This window comes from Scyliorhinus torazame, chromosome 16 (genome assembly GCF_047496885.1).
Source record: "Scyliorhinus torazame isolate Kashiwa2021f chromosome 16, sScyTor2.1, whole genome shotgun sequence".
NCBI lineage: Eukaryota > Metazoa > Chordata > Chondrichthyes > Carcharhiniformes > Scyliorhinidae > Scyliorhinus > Scyliorhinus torazame.
In genome coordinates, this window is record NC_092722.1 from 96,819,912 (window position 1) to 96,846,673 (window position 26,762).

General features: G+C 47.3%; 1 protein-coding gene across 1 annotated transcript in view; it reads right to left on the minus strand.

Moving 5' to 3' along the window:
- Window positions 1–18,063: 18,063 nt before the first annotated feature.
- Window positions 18,064–26,762, minus strand: part of tacr2 (tachykinin receptor 2) — a 370,111-nt gene continuing 361,412 nt past the window's right edge. Inside the window, exon 5 of the mRNA XM_072478767.1 lies at window positions 18,064–25,735. Within this exon, the coding sequence (XP_072334868.1) occupies window positions 25,513–25,735 (223 nt within the window). The 3' untranslated portion in view covers window positions 18,064–25,512. The remainder of the gene's footprint in view (window positions 25,736–26,762) is intronic.

Below are 26,762 nucleotides of genomic sequence, written 5' to 3' on the forward strand. Positions count from 1 at the left end.
AGGTGTATTCCCAAATTGACTACTTTGTTGTGAGTACGGACCTGGCCGGAATGGTGGGGGCAGAATATTGGGCAATTGCCATATCGGACCATGCTCCGCACTGGGTAAACCTGCAGTTTTGTAAAGACAGCTTTCAGCACCCACCATGGAGGCTGGAAGTTGGACTACTTGCGGACGAGGTGGTGTGCGAGAGGCTGAGGAAATGCATGCAGAATTACCTGCAGGTGAACAATACTGGAGAAGTCTCGGCAGCGGTGCTCTGGGAGGCACGGAAGGCAGTGGTGAGAGGGGAGCTGATTTCAATCCGGGCGTACAGGGACAGGACAGATAGGGCAGAGACGGACCGACTGATTAAGGAAATTCTACGGACGGACAGGAGTTACGCGGAATCCCCAAAGCCAGAGTTACTCAGGAAACGACGGAGGCTGCAGGCCGAATTTGGGGTGCTGACGACAGGCAAGGCTGTAGAACAGCTTAGAAAGGTAAAAGGCGCGATTTATGAGCATGGGGGTAAGGCCAGTAGAATGCTTGCTCAGCAACTGAGGAAGAGGGAAGCGGCTAGGGAAATAGGGAGGACAGTGGATGGGGAAGGTAATCTAGTGGGTGATCCAGCAGGGCTGAACAAGGTCTTTAGGGACTTTTATAGGAAGCTGTACACTTTGGAACCACCCGGGGGACCGGGGGACCGGGGGGATGAGGTGATTCTTGGACGGACTGACCTTCCCAAGAGTGGGAGGGGGTTGGTGGACGGACTCGGAGCCCTGGTCAGGATCGAAGAGGTGTTGGGGGGCCTGAAGGTCATGCAGTCGGGTAAAGCCCCGGGGCCGGACGGGTATTCAGTGGAGTTTTACAAACAATTTGCCGGGATAGTGGGGCTGGTGCTGGTCAGGGTCTTTAACGAGGCAAGAGACAGAGGGAGTTTACCCCCAACGATGTTGCAGGCCACCATCTCGCACATTCTGAAATGGGATAAGGACCCGAAGGCCTGTGGGTCATGCTGGCCGATCTCTTTGATCAACGTAGACGCCAAGTTACTGGCCAAGATTTTGGACCAGAATTGAGGACTGTGTAATTGTGGAGGACCAAACCGGGTTTGTAAAGGGGAGGCAGCTGGTGGCCAACATAAGAAGGCTGCTCAACGTGATTATGATGCTCCCGGAGAGTAGGGGGGTAGAGATAGTGGTAGCCATGGATGCTGAAAAGGCTTTTGACCGGGCGAGTGGGATTATCTGTGGGAGGTACTAGGACGGTTCGGGTTCAGGGGGGGGTTCATCGACTGGATTAGGCTATTGTATCAGGCCCCGGAGGCGAGTGTAAGGATGAACAGGACGCCATAGGACTACTTTAGACTTCACCGTGGGAAACTGCTGTTTGCACTGGCCATAGAGCTGCTGGCAATTGCACTGAGAGCTTCTAGGGGCTGGTCCGGGGGGGGAGTGGAACATAGAGTCTCGTTATCCACGGATGATCTACTGTTATATGTGTCGGACCCAATGGTGGCGATGGACGGTATTATGGCAACCCTGAGGGAATTTGGCCGGTTCTCCGGATACAAACTGAACATGGCTAAGAGCGAGTTGTTTGTAATTCAGGCGAGGGGGCAGGAGAGTAGGCTGAAGGGGTTGCCGTTGAGGCTAGTGGGGGAGAGTTTCCGATATTTGTGGGTTCAGGTGGCACGGGACTGGGGCAGGTTGCACAAGCTCAATCTGTCCCGACTGGTGGAACGAGAGAGGGAGGAGGTCTGGAGGTGGGAAGTGCTCCCGCTGTCATTGGCGGGGAGGGTGCAGCAGACTGTTCAGATGACGATTCTCCCCCGATTCTTGTTTGTTTTTCAGTGTCTCCCCATCTTTATCCCGTGGTCCTTCTTTAAGAGGCTGAATAAAATTATTCTGGGATTTGTATGGGCAGGGAAGTCCCGGAGGATGAAGAGGGTGATGCTTGAAAGGAACAGAGGAGAGGGGGGGCTGGCGTTGCTGAACTTCAGCAACTATTACTGGGCGGCCAACATAGCGATGATAAGGAAATGGATGGTGGGGGCGGGGTCGGTTTGGGAACGGGTGCAGGGGCACTAGCTTAGCAACCCTGGTCACGGCACCTCTGCCACCTCACCGGCACGGTACTCCACCAGTCCGATAGTGGTGGCGGCTCTTCGGATTTGGGGCCAGTGGAGGAGGCATAGAACAAAAGAACAAAGAAAAGTACAGCACAGGAACAGGCCCTTTGGCCCTCCAAGCCCGTGCCGACCATGCTGCCCAACTAAACTACAATCTTCTACACTTCCTGGGTCCGTATCCCTCTATTCCCATCCTATTCATGTATTTGTCAAGATGCCCCTTAAATGTCACTATCGTCCCTGCTTCCACCACCTCCTCCGGTAGCGAGTTCCAGGCACCCACTACCCTCTGCGTAAAAAACTTGCCTCGTACATCTACTCTAAACCTTGCCCCTCTCACCTTAAACCTATGCCCCCTAGTAATTGACCCCTCTACCCTGGGGAAAAGCCTCTGACTATCCACTCTGTCTATGCCCCTCATAATTTTGTAGACCTCTATCAGGTCGCCCCTCAACCTCCTTCGTTCCAGTGAGAACAAACCGAGTTTATTCAACCGCTCCTCATAGCTAATGCCCTCCATACCAGGCAACATTCTGGTAAATCTCTTCTGCACCCTCTCTCCGCCCAAGTCTCCAAACAATCTAAATCCTGCTGTATCCTCTGACAGTCCTCATCGCTATCTGCAATTCCACCAACCTTTGTGTCGTCTGCAAACTTACTAATCAGACCAGTGACATTTTCCTCCAAATCATTTATATATACTACAAACAGCAAAGGTCCCAGCACTGATCCCTGTGGAACACCACTGGTCACAGCCCTCCAATTAGAAAAGCATCCTTCCATTGCTACTCTCTGCCTTCTATGACCTAGCCAGTTCTGTATCCACCTTGCCAGCTCACCCGATCCCGTGTGACTTCACCTTTTGTACTAGTCTACCATTAGGGACCTTGTCAAAGGCCTTACTGAAGTCCATATGGACAACATCCACAGCCCTACCTGCATCAATCAACTTAGTGACCTCCTCGAAAAATTCCATCAAGTTAGTGAGACATGACCTCCCCTTCACAAAACCATGCTGCCTCTCACTCATACGTCCATTTGCTTCCAAATGGGAGTAGATCCTGTCTCGAAGAATTCTCTCCAGTAATTTCCCTACCACTGAAGTAAGGCTCGCTGGCCTGTAGTTCCCTGGATTATCCTTGCTACCCTTCTTAAACAGAGGAACAACATTGGCTATTCTCCAGTCTTCCGGGACATCCCCTGAAGGCAGTGAGGATCCAAAGATTTCTGTCAAGGCCTCAGCAATTTCCTCGCCAGCCTCCTTCAGTATTCTGGGGTAGATCCCATCAGGCCTGGGGACTTATCTACCTTAATATTTTTTAAGACACCCAACACCTCGTCTTTTTGGATCTCAATGTGACCCAGGCTATCTACACACCCTTCTCCAGACTCAACATCTACCAATTTCTTCTCTTTGGTGAATACTGATGCAAAGTATTCATTTAGTACCTCGCCCATTTCCTCTGTCTCCACACATAGATTCCCTTGCCTATCATTCAGTGGGCCAACCCTTTCCCTGGCTACCCTCTTGCTTTTTATGTACGTGTAAAAAGCCTTGGGATTTTCCTTAACCCTATTTGCCAATGACTTTTTGTGACCCCTTCTAGCCCTCTGACTCCTTGCTCTTGCTTAAGTTCCTTCCTACTTTCCTTATATTCCACGCAGGCTTTGTCTGTTCCCAGCCTTTTAGCCCTGACAAATGCCTCCTTTTTCTTTTTGACGAGGCCTACAATATCTCTCGTTATCCAAGGTACCCGAAAATTGCCGTATTTATCCTTCTTCCTCACAGGAACATGCCGATCCTGAATCCCTTTCAACTGATACTTGAAAGCCTCCCACATATCAGATGTTGATTTGCCCTCAAACATCCGCCCCCAATCTATGTTCTTCAGTTCCCGCCTAATATTGTTATAATTAGCTTTCCCCCAATTTAGCACATTCATCCTAGGACCACTCTTATCCTTGTCCTCCAGTACTTTAAAACTTACTGAATTGTGGTCGCTGTTACCGAAATGCTCCCCTACTGAAACATCTACCACCTGGCCGGGCTCATTCCCCAATAGCAGGTCCAGTGCCGCCCCTTCCCTAGTTGGACTGTCCACATATTGTTTTAAGAAGCCCTCCTGGATGCTCCTTACAAACTCCGCTCCGTCTAAGCCCCTGGCACTAAGTGAGTCCCAGTCAATATTGGGGAAGTTGAAGTCTCCCATCACCACAACCCTGTTGTTTTTACTCTTTTCCAAAATCTGTCCACCTATCTGCTCCTCTATCTCCCGCTGGCTGTTGGGAGGCCTGTAGTAAACCCCCAACATTGTGACTGCACCCTTCTTATTCCTGATCTCTACCCATATAGCCTCACTGCCCTCTGAGGTGTCCTCCCGCAGTACAGCTATGATATTCTCCCTAACCAGTAGCGCAACTCTGCCTCCCATTTTACATCCCCCTCTATCCCGCCTGAAACATCTAAATCCTGGAACGTTTAGCTGCCAATCCTGCCCTTCCCTCAACCAGGTCTCTGTAATGGCAACAACATCATAGTTCCAAGTACTAATCCAAGCTCTAAGTTCATCTGCCTTACCGGTAATACTTCTTGCATTAAAACATATGCACTTCAGGCCACCAGACCCGCTGTGTTCAGCAACTTCTCCCTGCCTGCTCTGCCTCAGAGCCCCACTGTCCCTAGTCCCTAGTTCTCCCTCAATGCTCTCACCTTCTGACCTATTGCTCCCGTGCCCACACCCCTGCCATACTAGTTTAAACCCTCCCATGTGACACTAGTTACCAATGCTTAATTTTTTTAATTTAGTGTAGATTCCCAACCAGCCACTCAGGTCACAGCTTTTCTGTGATGTCACTTCAGTTTCCCCCCGACACACACAATTTGAAAAAGGTATAAAAGTAAAAATGAGTAAAAATCACTTACTTACCTTCTTACCTTCTGAGTGTCTTAGATGTTCTCAGGTTCTCTCCCTGACATAGACTGCTCCTCCTCCTCCGAACTGCTCCCGAAACTAGGCCGCGATCTTTTAAAATCTCCGCTCTGACTCGCAGCTCCTGCGCTTTTTAAATCTCCCGCGCTTATTAAATCTCCCGGCTCTCTCTCCTCTCGCGCTGTTTTCACTGTACCGGCTCACTCGCCTCCCTTGCTGTTTTCGCTGTCCCGGCTGTCTCTCCTCTCGCGCTGTTTTCACTGTCCCGGCTCACTCACCTCTCGCGCTGTTTTCACTGCCCCGGCTCACTCACCTCCCGCGCTGTTTACACTGTCCCGGCTCACTCACCTCTCGCGCTGTTTTCACTGTCCCGGCTCACTCAGCTCCCGCCTGAGGCATGTAGGGAAGGTAAGAGCATCGGTGTGGACCCCAATCAGCGGCAACCACCGATTTGCCCCGGGGAACATGGAAGGGGGGGTATCAACTGTGAAGATGAAATGGAACTGCAATCATCAGAAACGATTTTTAATTAGATGGTTGAAAAAGAACAAGAACAGGTGGAGGATGAGGTGGATATTTCTAGTTCAGGAAAATTGGCGAGTTACAACAGAAAGATATAGAAACAAAACGGATATATCAGAAAGCATACGTGGAAGATGAATCTCAGTGTATACCAGAGTGTTATTTCCGTAAAAATGATGTCTTGATGAGAAAATGGAGACCTTTACATATGCAGGCAGATGAAAAGTGGGCAGAAGTTCATCACGTAGTATTGCCGGTAGGGTATAGGAAGGAGGTGTTGCGAGTTGCATATGAGGTACCAGTGGGAGGTCATTTGGGAATAAGGAAAACTCAAGCTAAAATCCAAAAACATCTTTATTGGCCTGGACTACATGAAGATGTAGTTAAATTTTGTCAATCATGTCACACATGTCAAGTGATAGGGAAACTTCAAGCAGTGATAAAACCAGCGGCCTTCATACCCATTCCAGCATTTGAGGAACCTTTTACAAGGGTCTAATTGATTGCGTAGGACCGCTTCCCAAAACAAAAAATGGGAATCAATATCTTTTGACGATAATGGATGTGTCTACTCATTTTCCAGAGGCCATTCCATTACGTAATATTACAGCGAAAAAGATTGTGGAGGAGTCAACCAAATTCAGCCCTTTTGAACTAATTTTTGGTCATGAGGTAAGAGGACCACTTAAATTGATTAAGGAAAAATTGGTGAGTGATAAATCGGAACTTACATTATTGGATTACGTGTCAAATTTTAGGGAATGGTTAAAATGAGCAGGTGAATTGGCTAAACAACATTTAAAAGTTGCACAACATGTGATGAAACGGTTAGAGGACAAGAAATCCAAAGTTCACAGTTTTGCCAGTGGAGATAAAGTTTTAGTGTTGTTACCAGTGGTTGGTGAGCCTTTAAAAGCTAGGTTTTGTGGACCTTATCAGATTGAAAGGAAATTAAGTGAGGTGAATTATGTGGTAAAAACGCCAGATAGAAGGAAAACTCACCGAGTGTGTCATGTGAATATGCTTAAAATGTACTTTGAAAGGGAAGGAGAGAAAAAGGAGGAGGTTTTAATAATTCTAACTCAAAGTGACGAACCAAATCCTGATGACTATGAATTTGACATGCCTCAAATTAAATTGGAAAATGAGGATGTTCATAATAATTGGGATAAATTGTTGAGTTACCTTCCAAAGGAAAAATGGACTGACGTGAAAGAGTTATTGGTAACATATGGGCAAGTTTGTAGAGATAAATTGGGAAGTAATATTGAGAGTATGCTTAAAAATGGCGTAATTGAAGTGGGTTGCAGCCAATGAAGCTCACCCATAGTGGTGGTACCTAAACCAAACAGTACCCAATGGTTTTGTGTGGACTATAGAAAGGTTGATGCAGTTACAAGAATGGACTCTTATCCTATCCCACGTTTGGAGGATTGCATTGAGAAAGTGGGACAATCAGCTTTTATTTCCAAATTGAATTTACTTAAATGTCACTGGCAGGTATCTGTATCCGAAAGGGCGAAGGAGATTTCAGCTTTTGTGACTCCAGATCGTATATACCAATTCAAAGTTATGCCATTTGGCATGAAAAACGCCCCAGCCACATTTCAACGGTTAACTAACAAAGTTGTTTCAGGATTACCCATTTGACATCGACGATCTGGTAATTTTCAGCCAGACATGGAAAGAACATTTAAAACATCTGATGGAGTTATTCGATCGACTTCAGGAGGCGGGTTTGGTGGTAAACCTAGCCAAAAGTGAATTTGGAAAAGCCCAAGTCATTTTCCTTGGCCATACAATCGGACAGGGTCAAATGGTCCCACGGGATGTGAAACCAAAAGTTAATGGGGAGTTTCCAATAATCTCGACACAAAGGGAAATAATGCGATTTCTAGGCATGAGTGCATTTGATCGAACATTTGTACAAAATGTTTGGAGCGTGGTTGATCCACTGATGGACTTGCTGAAGAAACATCGAAAATTTCAGTGGGCAGCGGAGTTTCAACAGGCATTTGACTGCCTGAAAGCTGTGATAACCAATGGTCCTGTGTCGGAGAATTACAAGGGACTCTGATCAGATTGAACAAAAGTATCTGACTTTAAAGAGAAATGCCGAGGCGTAGAGAAATGGATGGATCGTGCAGAGACTTTCTTGTTCAAAGAGACTGTCAACCGAGAGGGATTCCAGTTGGGGGAAAAATAATTTTTAAAATTGACTAGATTATTATACCTGTTTGCATGTGTTGTTTTTTGAAACGAAAAAGTATATTTACTATTTACATTTCATAAAGGATAGTGAAAAGGTGCAGGGGCTGGTTAAGCACAGGGCTAAAGAGCTGGCTTTTAAAGCAGACCAAGGCAGGCCAGCAGCACGGTTCAATTCCCGTACCAGCCTCCCCGAACAGGCGCCGGAATGTGGCGACTAGGGGCTTTTCACAGTAACTTTATTTGAAGCCTACTTGTGACAAAAAGTGATTTTCATTTCATTTTTCCATTTCAAAAGGTGAAAAAATGAAACCATCTTGAAGTTGATTGTTTTTTTTTCTTGGGGGGAGGTGTTATGAGAATGTCACTTTAAGAAATGTTTGTCTGCTCAGGTTATTGCAGTGATGTCAGAGTGTGGGTGGAGTTGAGCTGTGGCTCTGCTTTTTAGTTTCACTTTGAGAAAAGCTTGGCTGTGTCTGTTTTTTGGTTTTGTTTTAGTGTTGGGGCTGCAGCCAGCCAAAGAAGGCGTGATTGTTGTTCTCTCTGCCATGTAAATACTATCTCTTGATCATTTGGTGAATTCAGAGTGATGACTGTTCTCAGTAGTGAATTTAAACCTGATTGCTTCTGTTTTTTATGCCTTATGGATGTTAAAAGGAAAGTTTAAGGATTACTTAGTGTTGTATTCTTTGGTGGTTATATTTGAATTGATAGTTGCTAAGATGTTCGCTGTATATTTTAAAAAGGTTAACTTGAGTTCATAGAATAAACATTATTTTGCTTTAAAAATTACTGTTAGATATCTGCTCCACCACGCCTGTAGAGTGGGCCGTGTTCTCCCCATACCACAATCTACAAACGGGATGGTCTACACCGGGACCAGAGGAGTACCAATATCCTGGGGGGGAAATTTGCTAATGCTCTTCGGGAGGGTTTAAACTAGTTCAGCAGGGGCTTGGGAACCTGAATTGTAGCTCCAGTATACAGGAGGTTGAGAGTAGTGAGGTCATGAGTAAGGTTTTAAAGTTGCAGGAGTGTAGCAGCAGGCAGGAAGGTGGTTTAAAGTGTGTCTTCTTCAATGCCAGGAGCATCCGGAATAAGGTGGGTGAATTTGCGGCATGGGTTGGTACCTGGGAATTCGATGTTGTGGCCATTTCGGAGACATGGATAGAGCAGGGACAGGAATGGTTGTTGCAGGTGCCGGGGTTTAGATATTTCAGTAAGCTCAGGGAAGGTGGTAAAAGAGGGGGAGGGGTGGCATTGTTACTCAAGGACAGTATTACGGTAGCAGAATGGACGTTTGATGAGGACTCGTCGACTGAGGTAGTATGGGCTGAGGTTAGAAACAGGAAAGGAGAGGTCACCCTGTTAGGGGCTTTCTATAGGCCTCTGAAAAGTTCCAGAGATGTAGAGGAAAAGATTGCAAAGATGATTCTGGATAGGAGCGAAAGCAACAGGGTAGTTGTTATGGGGGACTTTAACTTTCCAAATATTGAATGGAAACGCTATAGGTCGAGTACTTTAGATGAGTCCATTTTTGTCCAATGTGTGCAGGGGGGTTTCCTGACACAGTATGTAGATAGGCCAACGAGAGGCGAGGCCGTATTGGATTTGGTACTGGTGTTAGATTTGGTGGTAGGTGAGCACTTTGGTGATCGTGACCACAATTCGATTACGTTTACTTTAGTGATGGAAAGGGATAGGTATATACCGCAGGGCAAGAGTTATATCTGGGGGAAAGGCAATTATGATGCAATGAGGCAAGATTTAGGATGCATCGGATGGAGAGGAAAACTGCAGGGGATGGGAACAATGGAAATGTGGAGCTTGTTCAAGGAACAGCCTCTGCGTGTCCTTGATAAGTATGTACCTTTCAGGCAGGGAGGAAGTGGTTGAGCAAGGGAACCGTGGGTTACTAAGGCAGTCGAAACACTTGTGAAGAGGAAGAAGGAGGCTTATGTAAAGATGAGACATGAAGGTTCAGTTAGGGCGCTCAAGAGTTACAAGTTAGCTAGGAAGGACCTAAAGAGAGAGCTAAGAGACAGGAGGGGATATGAGAAGTCTTTGGCAGGTAGGATCAAGGATAACCCTAAAGCTTTCTATAGATATGTCAGGAATAAACGAATGACTAGGGTAATAGTAGGGCCAGTCAAGGACAGTAGTGGGAAGTTGTGCTTGGAGTCCGAGGAGATAGCAGAGGTGCTAAATGAATATTTTGTGTCAGTATTCACACAGGAAAAAGACAATGTTGTCGAGGAGAATACTGAGATTCAGGCTACTAGACTAGAAGGGCTTAAGGTTCATAAGGAGGAGGTGTTAACAATTCTGGAAAGTGTGAAAATAGATAAGTCCCCTGGTCCGGATGGGATTCATCCTAGGATTCTCTGGGAAGCTAGGGAGGAGATTGTTGAGCCTTTGGCTTTGATCTTTAAGTCATCTTTGTCTACAGGAATAGGGCCAGAAGACTGGAGGATAGCAAATGTTGTCCCCTTGTTCAAGAAGGGGAGTAGAGACAACCCCGGTAACTATAGACCAGTGAGCCTTACTTCTGTTGTGGGCAAAATCTTGGAAAGATTTATAAGAGATAGGGTGTATAATCATCTGGAAAGGAATAATTTGATTAGACATTGTCAACACGGTTTTGTGAAGGGTAGGTCGTGCCTCACAAACCTTATTGAGTTCTTTGAGAAGGTGACCAAACAGGTGGATGAGGGTAAAGCAGTTTATGTGGTGAAAATGGATTTCAGTAAAGCGTTTGATAAGGTTCCCCACAGTAGGCTAATACAGAAAATACGGAAGCATGGGATTCAGGGAGATTTAGCAGTTTGGATCAGAAATTGGCTAGCTGGAAGAAGACAAAGGGCGGTGGTTGATGGGAAGTGTTCAGACTGTAGTCCAGTTACTAGTGGTGTACCACAAGGATCTGTTTTGGGGCCACTGCTGTTTGTCATTTTTATAAATGACCTGGAGGAGGGTGAGTAAATTTGCAGATGACACTAAAGTCGGTGGAGTTGTGGACAGTGCGGAAGGATGTTACTAGTTACAGAGGGACATAGATAAGCTGCAGCGCTGGGATGAGAGTTGGCAAATGGAGTTTAATGCAGAAAAGTGTGAGGTGATTCATTTTGGAAGTAATAACAGGAAGACAGAGTACTGGGCTAATGGAAAGATTCTTGGCAGTGTGGATGAGCAGAGAGATCTCGGTGTCCATGTACATAGATCCCTGAAAGTTGCCACTCAGGTTGAGAGGGTTGTTAAGAAGGCGTACGGTGTGTTAGCTTTTATTGGTAGAGGGATTGAGTTTCGGAGCCATGAGGTCATGTTGCAGCTGTACAAAACTCTGGTGCGGCCGCATTTGGAGTATTGCGTGCAATTCTGGTCGCCGCATTATAGGAAGGATGTGGAAGCATTGGAAAGGGTGCAGAGGAGATTTACCAGAATGTTTCCTGGTATGGAGGGAAGATCTAATGAGGAAAGGCTGAGGGACTTGAGGCTGTTTTCGTTAGAGAGAAGAAGGTTAAGAGATGACTTAATTGAGGCATACAAGATGATCAGAGGATTGGATAGGGTGGGCAGTGGGAGCCTTTTTCCTTGGATGGTGATGTCTAGCACGAGGGGACATAGCTTTAAATTGAGGGGAGATAGATATAAGACAGATGTCAGAGGTAGGTTCTTTACTCAGTGAGTAGTAAGGGTGTGGAATGCCCTGCCTGCAACTGTAGTGGACTCGCCAACACTAAGGGCATTCAAATGGTCATTGGATAGACATATGGATGATAAGGGAATAGTGTAGATGGGCTTCAGAGTGGTTTCACAGGTTGGCGCAACATCGAGGGCCGAAGGGCCTGGACTGCGCTGTAATGTTCTATGTTCTATTACAAGTTGTGGGTCAGGAGAACTCCATGATACACCTTGGCGTTCTCTAAACCCTGGCCCATAACATCAGCACACCGCCCGCATTCATGTTTTACCTCCAGAAATAATAGACTCATCCTAGATATTGTCATATGTGCCCTGTGCACCACCTTATTCTGTATTAGGCTTAATCTGGCGCATGAAGAGGATGCGTTAAACCACTTCTCACTCACCTGTGCCTTCACCCAACTCATCTGTCTGTCCACTAACTCAACTGTCAGTTCAATTTGTCCATCCTACTCACCTGTCAGTCCAGCCAACTTATCTCTCTGTCTATTCCACTTAGATGTCTGTGCACCCACTCACCTGTCTGTCAATCCTACTCACCTGCCTATACATCTCACTCACTTGTCTGTCCATACCACTCACCTGTCTGTCCATCCCACTCACCTGTCTGTCCATCCCACTCACCTGTCTGTCCATCCCACTCACCTGTCTGTCCATTCCACTCACCAGTCTGTCCATCCCACTCACCTGTCTGTCCATTCCACTCACCAGTCTGTCCATCCCACTCACCTGTCTGTCCATCCCACTCACCTGTCTGTCCATTCCACTCACCAGTCTGTCCATCCCACTCACCTGTCTGTCCATTCCACTCACCAGTCTGTCCATCCCACTCACCTGTCTGTCCATTCCACTCACCAGTCTGTCCATCCCACTCACCTGTCTGTCCATCCCACTCACCTGTCTGTCCATTCCACTCACCAGTCTGTCCATCCCACTCACCTGTCTGTCCATCCCACTCACCTGTCTGTCCATTCCACTCACCAGTCTGTCCATCCCACTCACCTGTCTGGCAATCCCACTCAACTTTCTATCCATCTCGCTCATGTGTCGGCCCATCCCACTTACCTGTCTGTCCATTGCAATTGCCTGTCTGTCCACCCAATCACCTGTCTGATAATCCCACTCACCTGTCTGCCCATCCCACTCACCAGTCTGTCCATCCCACTCACCAGTCTGTCCATCCCACTCACCAGTCTGTCCATCCCACTCACCAGTCTGTCCATCCCACTCACCAGTCTGTCCATCCCACTCACCTGTCTGTCCATTCCACTCACCAGTCTGTCCATCCCACTCACCAGTCTGTCCATCCCACTCACCTGTGTCGATTCCACTCACCAGTCTGTCCATCCCACTCACCAGTCTGTCCATCCCACTCACCTGTCTGGCAATCCCACTCAACTTTCTATCCATCTCGCTCATGTGTCGGCCCATCCCACTTACCTGTCTGTCCATTGCAATTGCCTGTCTGTCCACCCAATCACCTGTCTGATAATCCCACTCACCTGTCTGCCCATCCCACTCCCCAGTCTGTCCATCCCACTCACCAGTCTGTCCATCCCACTCACCAGTCTGTCCATCCCACTCACCTGTGTCGATTCCACTCACCAGTCTGTCCATCCCACTCACCAGTCTGTCCATCCCACTCACCAGTCTGTCCATCCCACTCACCAGTCTGTCCATCCCACTCACCAGTCTGTCCATCCCACTCACCAGTCTGTCCATCCCACTCACCAGTCTGTCCATCCCACTCACCAGTCTGTCCATCCCACTCACCTGTGTCGATTCCACTCACCAGTCTGTCCATCCCACTCACCAGTCTGTCCATCCCACTCACCAGTCTGTCCATCCCACTCACCTGTCTGGCAATCCCACTCAACTTTCTATCCATCTCGCTCATGTGTCGGCCCATCCCACTTACCTGTCTGTCCATTCCACTCACCAGTCTGTCCATCCCACTCACCTGTCTGGCAATCCCACTCAACTTTCTATCCATCTCGCTCATGTGTCGGCCCATCCCACTTACCTGTCTGTCCATTGCAATTGCCTGTCTGTCCATTGCAATTGCCTGTCTGATAATCCCACTCACCTGTCTGATAATCCCACTCACCTGTCTGCCCATCCCACTCACCAGTCTGTCCATCCCACTCACCAGTCTGTCCATCCCACTCACCAGTCTGTCCATCCCACTCACCAGTCTGTCCATCCCACTCACCTGTGTCGATTCCACTCAGCAGTCTGTCCATCACACTCACCAGTGTCGATTCCACTCACCAGTCTGTCCATCCCACTCACCAGTCTGTCCATCCAACTCACCAGTCTGTCCATCCCACTCACCAGTCTGTCCATCCCACTCACCAGTCTGTCCATCCCACTCACCTGTGTCGATTCCACTCACCAGTCTGTCCATCCCACTCACCTGTCTGGCAATCCCACTCAACTTTCTATCCATCTCGCTCATGTGTCGGCCCATCCCACTTACCTGTCTGTCCATTGCAATTGCCTGTCTGTCCACCCAATCACCTGTCTGATAATCCCACTCACCTGTCTGCCCATCCCACTCACCAGTCTGTCCATCCCACTCACCAGTCTGTCCATCCCACTCACCAGTCTGTCCATCCCACTCACCAGTCTGTCCATCCCACTCACCAGTCTGTCCATCCCACTCACCAGTCTGTCCATCCCACTCACCAGTCTGTCCATCCCACTCACCAGTCTGTCCATCCCACTCACCTGTGTCGATTCCACTCACCAGTCTGTCCATCCCACTCACCTGTCTGGCAATCCCACTCAACTTTCTATCCATCTCGCTCATGTGTCGGCCCATCCCACTTACCTGTCTGTCCATTGCAATTGCCTGTCTGTCCACCCAATCACCTGTCTGATAATCCCACTCACCTGTCTGCCCATCCCACTCACCAGTCTGTCCATCCCACTCACCAGTCTGTCCATCCCACTCACCTGTGTCGATTCCACTCACCAGTCTGTCCATCCCACTCACCAGTCTGTCCATCCCACTCACCTGTCTGGCAATCCCACTCAACTTTCTATCCATCTCGCTCATGTGTCGGCCCATCCCACTTACCTGTCTGTCCATTGCAATTGCCTGTCTGTCCACCCAATCACCTGTCTGATAATCCCACTCACCTGTCTGCCCATCCCACTCACCAGTCTGTCCATCCCACTCACCAGTCTGTCCATCCCACTCACCTGTCTGTCCATCCCACTCACCTGTGTCGATTCCACTCACCAGTCTGTCCATCCCACTCACCTGTGTCGATTCCACTCACCAGTCTGTCCATCCCACTCACCTGTGTCGATTCCACTCACCAGTCTGTCCATCCCACTCACCTGTCTGTCCATCCCACTCACCTGTCTGTCCATTCCACTCACCAGTCTGTCCATCCCACTCACCTGTCTGGCAATCCCACTCAACTTTCTATCCATCTCGCTCATGTGTCGGCCCATCCCACTTACCTGTCTGTCCATTGCAATTGCCTGTCTGTCCACCCAATCACCTGTCTGATAATCCCACTCACCTGTCTGCCCATCCCACTCACCAGTCTGTCCATCCCACTCACCAGTCTGTCCATCCCACTCACCAGTCTGTCCATCCCACTCACCAGTCTGTCCATCCCACTCACCAGTCTGTCCATCCCACTCACCAGTCTGTCCATCCCACTCACCTGTGTCGATTCCACTCACCAGTCTGTCCATCCCACTCACCAGTCTGTCCATCCCACTCACCTGTGTCGATTCCACTCACCAGTCTGTCCATCCCACCCACCTGTCAGTCCATCCCACTCACCAGTCTGTCCATCCCACTCACCAGTCTGTCCATCCCACTCACCTGTGTCGATTCCACTCACCAGTCTGTCCATCCCACTCACCTGTCTGTCCATCCCATTCACCTGTCTGTCCATCTCACACACCTGTCTGTCCATCTCACACACCTGTCTGTCCATCCCAATCACCTGTCTGTCCATCCCACCCACCTGTCTGTCCATCCCACCCACCTGTCAGTCCATCCCACCCACCTGTCTGTCCATCCCACCCACCTGTCTGGCCATCCCACCCACCTGTCTGGCCATCCCACCCACCTGTCTGGCCATCCCACCCACCTGTCTGGCCATCCCACCCACCTGTCTGTCCATCCCACTCACCTGTCTGTCCATCTCAATCACCTGTCTCTCCATCCCACTCACCTGTCTGTCCATCCCACTCACCTGCCTATCCATCTCACTCACCTGTCTGTCCATCCCACTCACCTGCCTATCCATCTCACTCACCTGTCTGTCCATCCCACTCACCTGCCTGTCCATCCCACTCACCTGCCTATCCATCTCACTCACCTGTCTGTCCATCCCACTCACCTGCCTATCCATCTCACTCACCTGTCTGTCCATCCCACTCACCTGCCTATCTATCTCACTCACTTGTCTGTCCATCCCACTCACCAGTCTTCCATCCCATTCACCTGTCTATTTATCTCACTCACCTGTCTGTCCACCCCATTCACCTGTCTGTTTATCTCACTTACCTGTCCGTCCAGGTCATGTTGGCTGCAGCTAAACCAGGGATAAATGGTTTATTTGTCAGCTCATTAGACAGCAAGTTCACAGATGAGTGCTACAAGGTCCATGGTGTGGCAGACAAGAGAATGCTGTTGGAAGTGCATACTGGGATGCTGGCTGCACTGGCTGTCCTGCCAGATAGCTTTCTATCATTACCAAAGAGCATAGAGGATGTCAATATTAAACTTGGCAGAGGGCATCATGTAGAGCTTTCCCTCTCTGCAACTTCTGCTCCATCCCCGTGCCATCTGACAGACCCAAACATTCTGGAACAACAGCCACAATTGCTTTGTACCTTTTTCATGCACTGGTCACCAAATCCTCTGCCCTCCCTGTGGGTCTGGAGTCACATGTAGGCCAGACCAGGTAAGGACCTTAGATTTCCTTTCCTAAAGGACATTAGTGAACCAAATGGGTTTTTACGACAAACGACAATCGTTTCATGGCCTTCATTAGACTTTTAACTCCAGATTTTAATGGAATTCAAATTTCCCATCTGCCCTGGTGGGATTCGAACCTGGATCCTCAGAGCATTACCCTGGGTCTCTGGATTACTATTCCAGTGACAATACCACTACACTACTGCCTCCCCAATCTGAATTGTGAATCAAAAGTAGAATAGAGGACAGGAGAAACTTCAACACAACAGTGAGGCTGTGGTCAATTCAGGGCTTGTGTTGAGGCAGAATCCAATATTGTTGTTCAAGATTTGTTTAGCTAGGTGAATGAGGCAACGGGATGAGGAATGGAAATAAGTTTTGCAAAACGAATAGGACTGAATGCTTCCATGGTGTAAATTGACAGTATTTCAATGCCAAACCTAGTGGGGCCATAGCCAAGAAAGTTGGATATAAGTACCATTCTCAACAAGAACATATCTCATTTCTTTGAAAATTTAGAGTGAAACCACAGCCATTGCTGTCCATCCTGCTCATCTGCGATTCTAGCCCTGTACCATTCCTAAGCACTGACAAGTGAGAGTGAATAAATGGCATCAACTTCAGCTTGCTGCAGTTGAAGTCTGGAACCAGAATTCATATCAATGCGCTAAGTGCTTTTTTTTCTGAAACGTTTAGAGTACCCAATTCATTTTTTCCAATTAAGGGGCAATTTGGCGTGGCCAATCCACCTAACCAGCACATCTTTGGGATGTGGGGGCAAAACCCACGCAAACACGAGGAGAATGTGCAAACTCCACACGGACAGTGACCCAGAGCCGGGATCGAACCTGGGACGTCGGCACCATGAAGCAGCAGTGCTAACCACTGCGCCACCGTGCTGCCCAGTACTAACTAAAATGCTGTTCATGTTCCTTGGGCACCCAGAGATATTGTACTTGCAGTCTTGTTAGAGTCATATGTCCCTGGATGAGATAACTCCATCAGCACTGGCCTGTGCCAAGTATTGGATTGACTGCCGGGGTTCTGTCGAAGAGTCATATGGATTTGAAACATTAACTCTAAGTCTCTCTCCACAGATGCTGCCAGACCTGCTGCCTTATTCCAACATTTTCTGTTTTTATTTCAGATTTGCAGCATCTGCAGTATTTTGTTTTAAATTATTGGATTGACTGTTTTGTCCTACTCCCTGCTGCAGCTCTCCTTTTTTTTCCAAATGAAATGCTGTGATTTTCTTTTAAAATTGGATGGATGCTCCTGTTTTTAATGATGCTCCTTACTTTTGTGTTGTTTTCATTGTCATAGAATGGTTTATACAGGAGGAGGCCATTCTGTCCGTCGTGCCTCTGCTAGCTCTTTGAAAGAGATGTCCAATGAAAGTAAAATGGCTGCGCCCAGCCCTGTACCGCATGGCAGATGTCACATGGCTATGGCAAACCAGACAGGGCGTTGTTTACATGATTGCATTTCAAAACCCAAATATTTCCCTTTCCATAATGAACAAAAGGAAAATTTGCATGCACTGTTATGGACCTGTGCGTTATCCATTATACCAAAACTGTTTGCATGCATTAACAAACTTGTGGTAACTTGAGACCACAAAGAAGGTAGTCAAATGCTTTGTTTAAAAGAAGGAGCTTATTTATATCAATAAATAAATGACAAATGTGACAATAACAGTAACTCAGCAGAGCAGGAGTGACAGTAATAACTATGAAACCAGGAGCTTCAGTAAAACAGGTATTGCCTACAGGTCTTGCTTGCAGACTGCAAAGCCCGCACATACTCAAAACCCTCAACAGATGCCAGTAAAACAATTACACAGGAACATAGAACATAAAACAGTACAGCACAGAACAGGCCCTTTGGCCCTCAATGCTGTGCCGAGCCTTGTCCGAAACCAAGATCAAGCTATCCCACTCCCTGTCATTCTGGTGTGCTCCATGTGGGTTGAAAGTTCCTAAAGTGTCCGACTCCACTATCACAGCAGGCAGTCCATTCCACACCCTAACCACTCTGAGTAAAGAACCTACCTCGGACATCCCTCCTATATCTCCCACCCTGAACCTTATAGTTATGCCCCCTTGTAACAGCTACATCAACCCGAGGAAATAGTCTCTGAACGTCCACTCTATCTATCCCCCTCATCATCTTATAAACCTCTATTAGGTCGCCTCTCATCCTCCTCCGTTCCAAAGAGAAAATTTCCACGCTTTCCTCATAAGACCTATCCTGCAAACCAGGCAGCATCCTGGTAAATCTCCTTTGCACCCTTTCCAATGCTTCCACATCCTTCCTATAGTGAGGTGACCAGAACTGCACACAATACTCCAAATGTGGCCTCACCAGGGACATGTACAGTTGCAGCATAACAGCTCTTAAACTCAAGAAAGAGGAGAAAGACTTATAAGAAATCTCTGTACTCAAAATGACACTCCATGACACTTCTCGTCCCTTAAATCTCAGTCCCCCATCAGGACAGAAATACAACAAAAGTAATGCCTTAAATATGCAAAAGTTCTGTCAGGAACTTTGCAGTTGATTCAATACCTATTCAATACCATAGGTCAATCTTGTAACAGATGATCTGGAATTGTAGTGAAGAGGTAGATTGAGAATCTGAAAATAAATGTTCCTCTTCCACTTCCCCTGCAGACTCAACTGGCAAATCTGGAAACACAGGAATCACTTACTGGTGAACACCCACAGTAGCATTACCTTTAGCCCTGTTATCAGTAATGGTTACTGGCTCCCAGAAATTTCTGACTCTGAGTCATAACGTAAGCGAATATAATCTTGGTTTCTGTGAACAACTTTTCCGTGTTGCAATCTCATGACCCAAGATAATAGGACTACTTTGATTTAAAATTATTCCCGGTAACCACTTCTGGCTACTACCAAAGTTCTTAATGTAAACCTGATCACCAGGTTTAAACTGCCTCTCGTTGGTGTGGTGGCCATGTCCCGCCTCCTGATTCTCTTGTGTCCTGCTCACTTTTGCTCTGAGATTTGGATGAAGCAAATCCAGATGATACTTGGGCCTTCTACCTAAAATAATTCCACTGCAGAGAGCCCGGTTGTGTATTGCAGGGTGACACGATACTGAAATAAAAATCTTGAGGGTTTTGCACTCCTCACCTGCCATTCTCTTCATTCCCTTCTTCTGCTAAACCATTTGAAGCTGGATTAAATGGCACAGTACGCATGTACGAATGCTTGAAACAATTAATTTGCTAACATAGTGCTGCTATCCGAAACAAGCAAATCTGGTCCACCATGAATTGCAAAAATTTGATGTAGCTTCACAATTGCAACAGGAGCTGTATTATTACTCATGAAATGCGCTTCCAACCATTTTGAATGCTCATCTACAATAATCAAAAACATGTGGCTCATGAAAGGTCCCGCAAAGTCCACATGCAGCCTTGACCAAGGCCTATCAGGTCACTCCCAAGGATGGTGACACCATCTTCTCGTTTATGTGACATGCCGAAATGGATTTCACCTTGTTCTACATGTCCAGATCCATATTAGGCCACCAAACATATGACCTGGCTAGACTTTTCGTTTTGGAAGCACCTGAATAAGACTCATGAATTTCATCCATGATTTGCGAATGAACAGGGGGCAGAATGACCACTTTTGACCCTTACAGTTTGCATCCATCCTGTACAGTTAACTCATCCCTACACTTCACATAATGTTCCAACCCATCATCTTCCATGATAGTTGGCTGATCTTGCATTAAAATCTTTTAACTTGTGACAGAATAGGATCTCTCTCTGTCTACTTCTTCACACTTACTGAAGATTGGGAAAAGTCTCTCTAGTAAGAAAATTGACTCAGAAGTACACTATACCAGGGTAGGCAAATCCGGTAAAAGGAGACTATTTAACTCGTCCATGTTAACATTACCCTTCCCTGCTCTGAACATGATGCTGTACTGATAAGCTGACAATGTAAGCACCCAGCACTGTATTCTTGCCGAGGCCATGGTAGGAGTACATTCTGACTTACTGAAAAGGCTCCTCAATGGTGAGTACACATGGTGAATAAATGACCATAGAGATATAGATTGGATTGGATTGGATTTGTTTATTGTCACGTGTACCGAGGTACAGTGAAAAGTATTTTTCTGCGAGCAGCTCAACAGATCATTAAGTACATGAAAAGAAAAGGAAATACATAAAAGATTAGAACGCTTATAAGGTAAGTAAAAAGAGGATCTGTTAGGGAGAGCTCGCAGAGAGTCGCCTCGCTCCGGCGCCATCTTGAGGAACTGCCTTGAATCCTTTTTCCACAAATCAATAGCTAGACCCACTTTGTCCATTTCTGAATATCCCTTTTCAGCCTTTGTCAGCATCCGAGATGCAAATTCGATGGGTTTTACGGCCCTGTCCTCCATTAAGTGAGAAAGTACCGGCCCATATACTGTAGGGTGAGGCATCACACGACAGGATAAGTTCCCTCATTGGATCAAAATGGGCGAGTACATTTTTTGATTGCAGCAACGCTTTCACATCTTTGAAAGCTTTCTTCTGTGCGGATTCACACCTCCATTTTGTTTCTTTGTGTAGAAGTAGGTACAGTGGAGCCAACACTGCCAAAAACATTCCATAATCGTTGACCAGACGTACAAATGACCTAAGTTCAGCCACATTACTGGGCTCTGGAGCTTCCTTAATCGCTTGAACATTCCTTCCACAGGAGATAAGCCTTGTGCAGTGATTCTGTGGCCTAGACACTCCACACATGGTGCCTGAAAAATGCACTTTCAGATACAGTCCCATCTCTGAAAATCTCTTTAAAACTTGATCCAGGTTGCTGCGGTGTTCCTCCTCGGTCTTCCCTGTAATTAAAATGTCATCCAAGTAGACAGTGAAGAAAGCCTTGTAACAGGTTGTCCATCATTGTTTGGAAGATTGCCGGACTGGAGGGTATGTCAAAAACCAAACGATTATACTTGAACTACCCTTTATGCGTGTTGATGGTCACGTACTGCTTTGAATCTTCCTCCAGCAAAAATCTTTCACCCTCATTAATGGATATGCATCTAACTTTGAAACCTGATTAAAGGTGAGCTTGTAGTCACTTCACATGTGCACAGTACCATCATTCTTCAGGACAGGGACGACTGGAGTTGCCCAACGTGCAAACTGAATGGGCTCAATGATTCCAAGCATTTTCAGCCGTTCAAACTCCTCCTCCACTTTCTCATGGCATTGGCCACTGTCCGGGGATGAAAAAGCAAGGCGCAGCCGAAGGATCAATGTACAACTTCACAGTAGTACCACGCGGTGTACCCAGTTTATCCTTGAACATGCTGGCATTTTGTTGAGCCGAGCAAATTCTGACCTTCCCTTTGACCACAAGGAGGCGTGCTTCTTGACTATTATATGCAATATGGTCTTCAAACATTCCATATGAAGAAAAGGGTTGGTGAGGGTCAGTGCAGACTCGATGGGCTGAATGGCCTCGTTCTGTACTGTGAGGATTCTATTATTTTATGAAAGGTATAAATCCAAAGATAAATATCTGCTGGAGTAAGATCTGGGGCTTGGCTAGAATCCCGCATTGACGTCTAGATCTCTTTATTAATAGACGCTCTTGTGTCCACCTCCATCTTAATTTGCATACCATCCTCCACCACCGTAGCAAAAATATGCTCTGCTCATATGTCATTCACATTAAACATGCCGAAAGCTTGATCCTCGACCTGCTCTGAGCTGTCTAAATGATGTATAGCTGATTAAGGCTTCTTCAAATTTAAATTTTCCTGTTCAGTCTTTGCCTTGCTCTTCGCACCCCTGCATTTCTTCACTAAATTCCCCTTCTTGCTGCACCGGTGACAAACTGCATAATTTGTAATGATTTGTATATTGTGGCCCACCACACCTAAAACACTCCACTGTTTTCACCTTTATGCTTGCAATACATGCCCTGCAAAATTTCCAGAGCCTTCTGAAAAGCCAATGTTGAATGTTAACGTCGTTAATGCCGCAGACCAGCCTATCTCTGAGCACATCTTCTAAAACTGCTCTGAAATCAGTGTTCTGAAAACTGCCTGAATTCTGCCACAAAGTTAGCTACCAATTATCTGCTTTTCAAAAATGGCTATGAAATTTGAATCTTTGAACAACACCAAGGGCTTCGGTTTATGGTGATTCTCTACCAGAGCAACTCTTTTATGCCAAAGACAATTCTATATTTTATGAGATTATGTAACAAAGGTCCTATCTTGCTTGTCATAGTCATGTGACCTTTGAGGCACAGGACTGGTGGGAGCCATCTTACATTCAGTTCAATAAAGACTCTGTATGTTTTTGAACTCATCACATGGTGTCAGAAGTGGAGCTGAGATTGTTTTGAAAAGCTGGCAGAGGAGACACAGCCACTGAAAGAGGAACACTGAAATGTTCCAATCTGAAAAAAGCTGATGAAAATAACTACTGACAAGGGAAAGCAAACAAGACGACCCAGTCAAAAATGATTGTGAATTAACCTTGCCACTCTAATAATAATTGCTTATTGTCACAAGTAGGCTTCAATGAAGTTACTGTAAAAAGCCCCTCATCGCCACATTCCGGCACCTGTTCGAGGAGGCTGGTACAGGAATTGAACCCGCGCTGCTGGCATTGTTCTGCATTACAAGCCAGCTGCTTAGCCCACTGTGCTAAACCAGCCCCCCCTGTATCTGTATCTTTCTACTACAGATATAATAACCTGGGTGAATTTTACAACGGGCCCTAAAGTTCACCAATGCTTTAGTGATAATCTACAGTGTGATAATACGCAGGAGGCAGCCTTATTATGGTGAAAGTGGGTTTCTGCCTAGAGAGTAGCCGGCCAATCAGATTGGCTAATAGCTTTGTAGCCCCAGAAGTGCCAAAAGATAGGAGTGGCCAAGGATGGGACTACAACCTGTCCCATTGAAGATGATAAGATGGATACCAGACTCAGGAAAGGCCGAGCATTCTGAACACTTACAGCTGGGAAACCCCAGCGAGAGGAATGGAGGGGATCTGGGAGAGTTTGAATTAGAGAGGCTAGGGGTGAAGGGGCAAATGGGATTACCATCATGGGGTGGGTGGCCCCGATTTGGGATTTCCCCAAAGGAGGTACCGCCCTTCCTGCTCTCCAGAGCACACAGTGAAAGCTCTTGGGCTGTTCATCATGTCCCCTCCTCCCCCCACAGACCAAACAATTCCAACAGAAGCAGAACAAAGCCGTTAATGGCATTTAATAGTCCACGTAACAGCCTCATTGCCCTAAGGGTGGGAAAGCTGCCTGATGCCTTCCCCAGCCCCTGTAATGTGGGGAGAGGATGGGGTCACAGCTCGTCACCCACATCAACTATTCCAGTGTGAGTGGACCACAAAGTTCATCCCAAAACCCCCATACAAGGAGTTATTTCTGAAGTTCTCTACTCTGTGTAGGATGGGTTGAAATCAGGATGTTGATGATATGATTTAGTGGCTGTGATTTGCCTTGTTTATCGACTCCAACATTCCAAAATACCCCAGACGCCAAGATAAAACTGAAACAATCGCAAAAGACAAATGTATTCACGGAATGTAAATTTAAATATGATTAACCCTACATTTCAACAGTTATTTTTCTATAATAAACTAGCCCATTGGTTTTAACAATGAATCACATTTCCAGAAGACAAATGATTGAAACTGCTTCATTCACAAAAAATATAACTGGAATGATGCCTAAACTTCAAAATACCTCAATTGTAATCAAGCATTTTTGAACATTCGGGGGTTCAGAGAGGTACTATACAAATCCAAGTCTTTTTTTTTCCTCTATCCTGTATTTACACATCTGGGGCGTCATTCTCCGACCCCTGCCGGGTCAGAGAATGGCCGTTGGCCGCCGTGAATCCCGCCCCGCCGAAATCTCCGCTCCCGGAGATTGGGCGGGGGCGGGAATCCGGCCGCGCCGGTTGGCGGGACCCCCCGCTGGATTCTCCGGCCCGGATGGGCCGAAGTCCCGCCCAGGAATTGCCTGTCCCGCCGACGTAAATCAAACCTGGTATTTACCGGCGGGACCAGGCGGCGTGGGTGGGCTCCAGGGTCCTGGGGGGGGGGGCGCGGGGCGATCTGACACCGGGGGGTGCCCCCTCGGTGGCCTGGCCCGCGATCGGGGCCCACCGATCCACGGGCGGGCCTGTGCCGTGGGGGCACTCTTTCCCTTCCGCCTCCGCTACGGCCTCCACCATGGCGGAGGCGGAAGAGACTCTCCCCACTGCGCATGCGCGGGAAACTGACAGCGGCCGCTGACGCTCCCGCGCATGCGCTGGGAAACTGACAGCGGCCGCTGACGCTCCCGTGCATGCGCCGCATTTCCGCGCCAGCTGGCAGGGCAACAAACGCCATTTCCGCCAGCTGGCGGGGCGGAAATCCCTCTGGCGTCGGCCTAGCCCCTCAATGTTGGGGCTAGGCCGCCAAAGATGCGGAGCCTTCCGCACCTTTGGGCTGGCGCAATGCCCGTCTGATTGGCGCCGGCTTTGGCGCCAGTCGGCGGGCATCCCGCCGTTGGGGGAGAATTTTGGCCCTTATCTTCAGGAATATACAGAAAGAATGCAAGGTTAAAGGCCCAAAATGTAGACACTGCAATGAATGTTACAGTATAAGGTGAACTCACTACACCTTCAGCTGCCAGTTCTATCCCAGTGTACAGTATAGTTCACGATGTGAGAAGCCAAATTGCTGGATTGGAGAACTTGGGGACATGATTGATGAATTGGGACCCAGCTTCGGAGTCAGATCAGGAGTCAGAACTGGAGAACGGGAACTGGAATTGGAGAATTAGGAACTGGAGTGGAAGATTCCGGAACCTTTGTGGAATCTGGATCAAAAGAATTGGGAATCTGGAGTTGAGAATTAGGAACCTGACTCAATGTTTGGTTCTCCTTGGCTGGAGCAAGTGGCTCCATGTGGGAACTGTGTCTCACGGTATTGCTCCTTGTCTCGATGGACAACTAGCCTCCTTCTGGACTATGACAATTCTGTGATTCAATCTCTGAAGGGATAACAGTCTGATACAGGAAGTTATGCGTTTCAAAGAATGGTTTGAGAGCTGACATATTCTCTCTTTGTCTCTTCAGTTTCTTCATAATTGGAATTGATGCGACAATTTGTTGTTGTCTCCATTCTAGTCATGGTGTAAGTGCTGCTACGTGTAGTTCGGAAGCTTGCTGTTGTTGTTAACTCCTGTTCATCATACTTACTAACGTGTATAAAAGGGCAGCAACGAAAAGCTTTCTTAAACCCAACGCGAAATCTGTTAATGACAACAGAAGAAAGATTAATGAAGCATCATGGGATCCAATAGCTTTACACCTTTGATTAATAACATTTACTGTCAGAGGAACCTTCCTTTCATCCAGTTCTTGAAATTAGTAGAAATGCCAAACAAAAGGTTGGCACGGTGGCATAGTGGCTAGCACTGCTACTTCGCAGTACCAGCACCCGGGTTCAATTCCGGCCTCTGCCTGTGTGGAGTTTGCACTTTCTCCCCGTGTCTAAGTGGGTTTCCTCCGGGTGCTCCAGTTTCCTTCAACAGTCCAAAGACGTGCAGGTTAGGTGGATTGGCCTAAATTGCCCCTTAGTGTCCAAAAGGTTATGTGGAATCATTGGGTTACGGGGATTGGGTAGAGGCGTGGGCTTAAGTAGGGTGCTCTTTCCAAGAGCCGGTGCAGACTCGATAGGCCAATGGCCTCCTTCTGCACTGTAGGGATTCCATGAAAGCAAACCACACATCAGATAACCCCCAGCACAGCTCAACCCCCAATCGTGTCACTTAATTGCCTCAACTTAATTTATGCCGTCCACTAACATTCCAACATTAGGAAATTATTCCACAACTTGACTGTCCTTTGAAGTTCTTCCTCACATCACTTCTTACTCCCAACTTGGGACACAGAATGTGAGTAATTTGAGACATGACGTGGTGAGTGTAACGTGCTTGGGCGGAACAGAACTTTGAAACTCTGGTCCCCAAGGCTCTCCACCAATGGTGGGTGGGGGGGGGGGGGGGGTCCTCACCTCCTGTCAGGGTCTGTGGTAGACCAATCGATAGAGATTAATTTCTGTGATTAAACAACTACTCAACCACAGTTTATCATGTGACTACCTGCATGGAGGAGGATCATCTAGATGGGACTGTGGCCTTTTTATACTTCCTGTGCTCCAAACTTTCTATTTTTTAATTTGTGGCCCGGAAATTGGCAAATATTATTGGGAAACATTAAGGAACACTGGGTAAAGAACATTGCCTGTGATCTGAACAGTTTGCTCTGTGAGAAGAG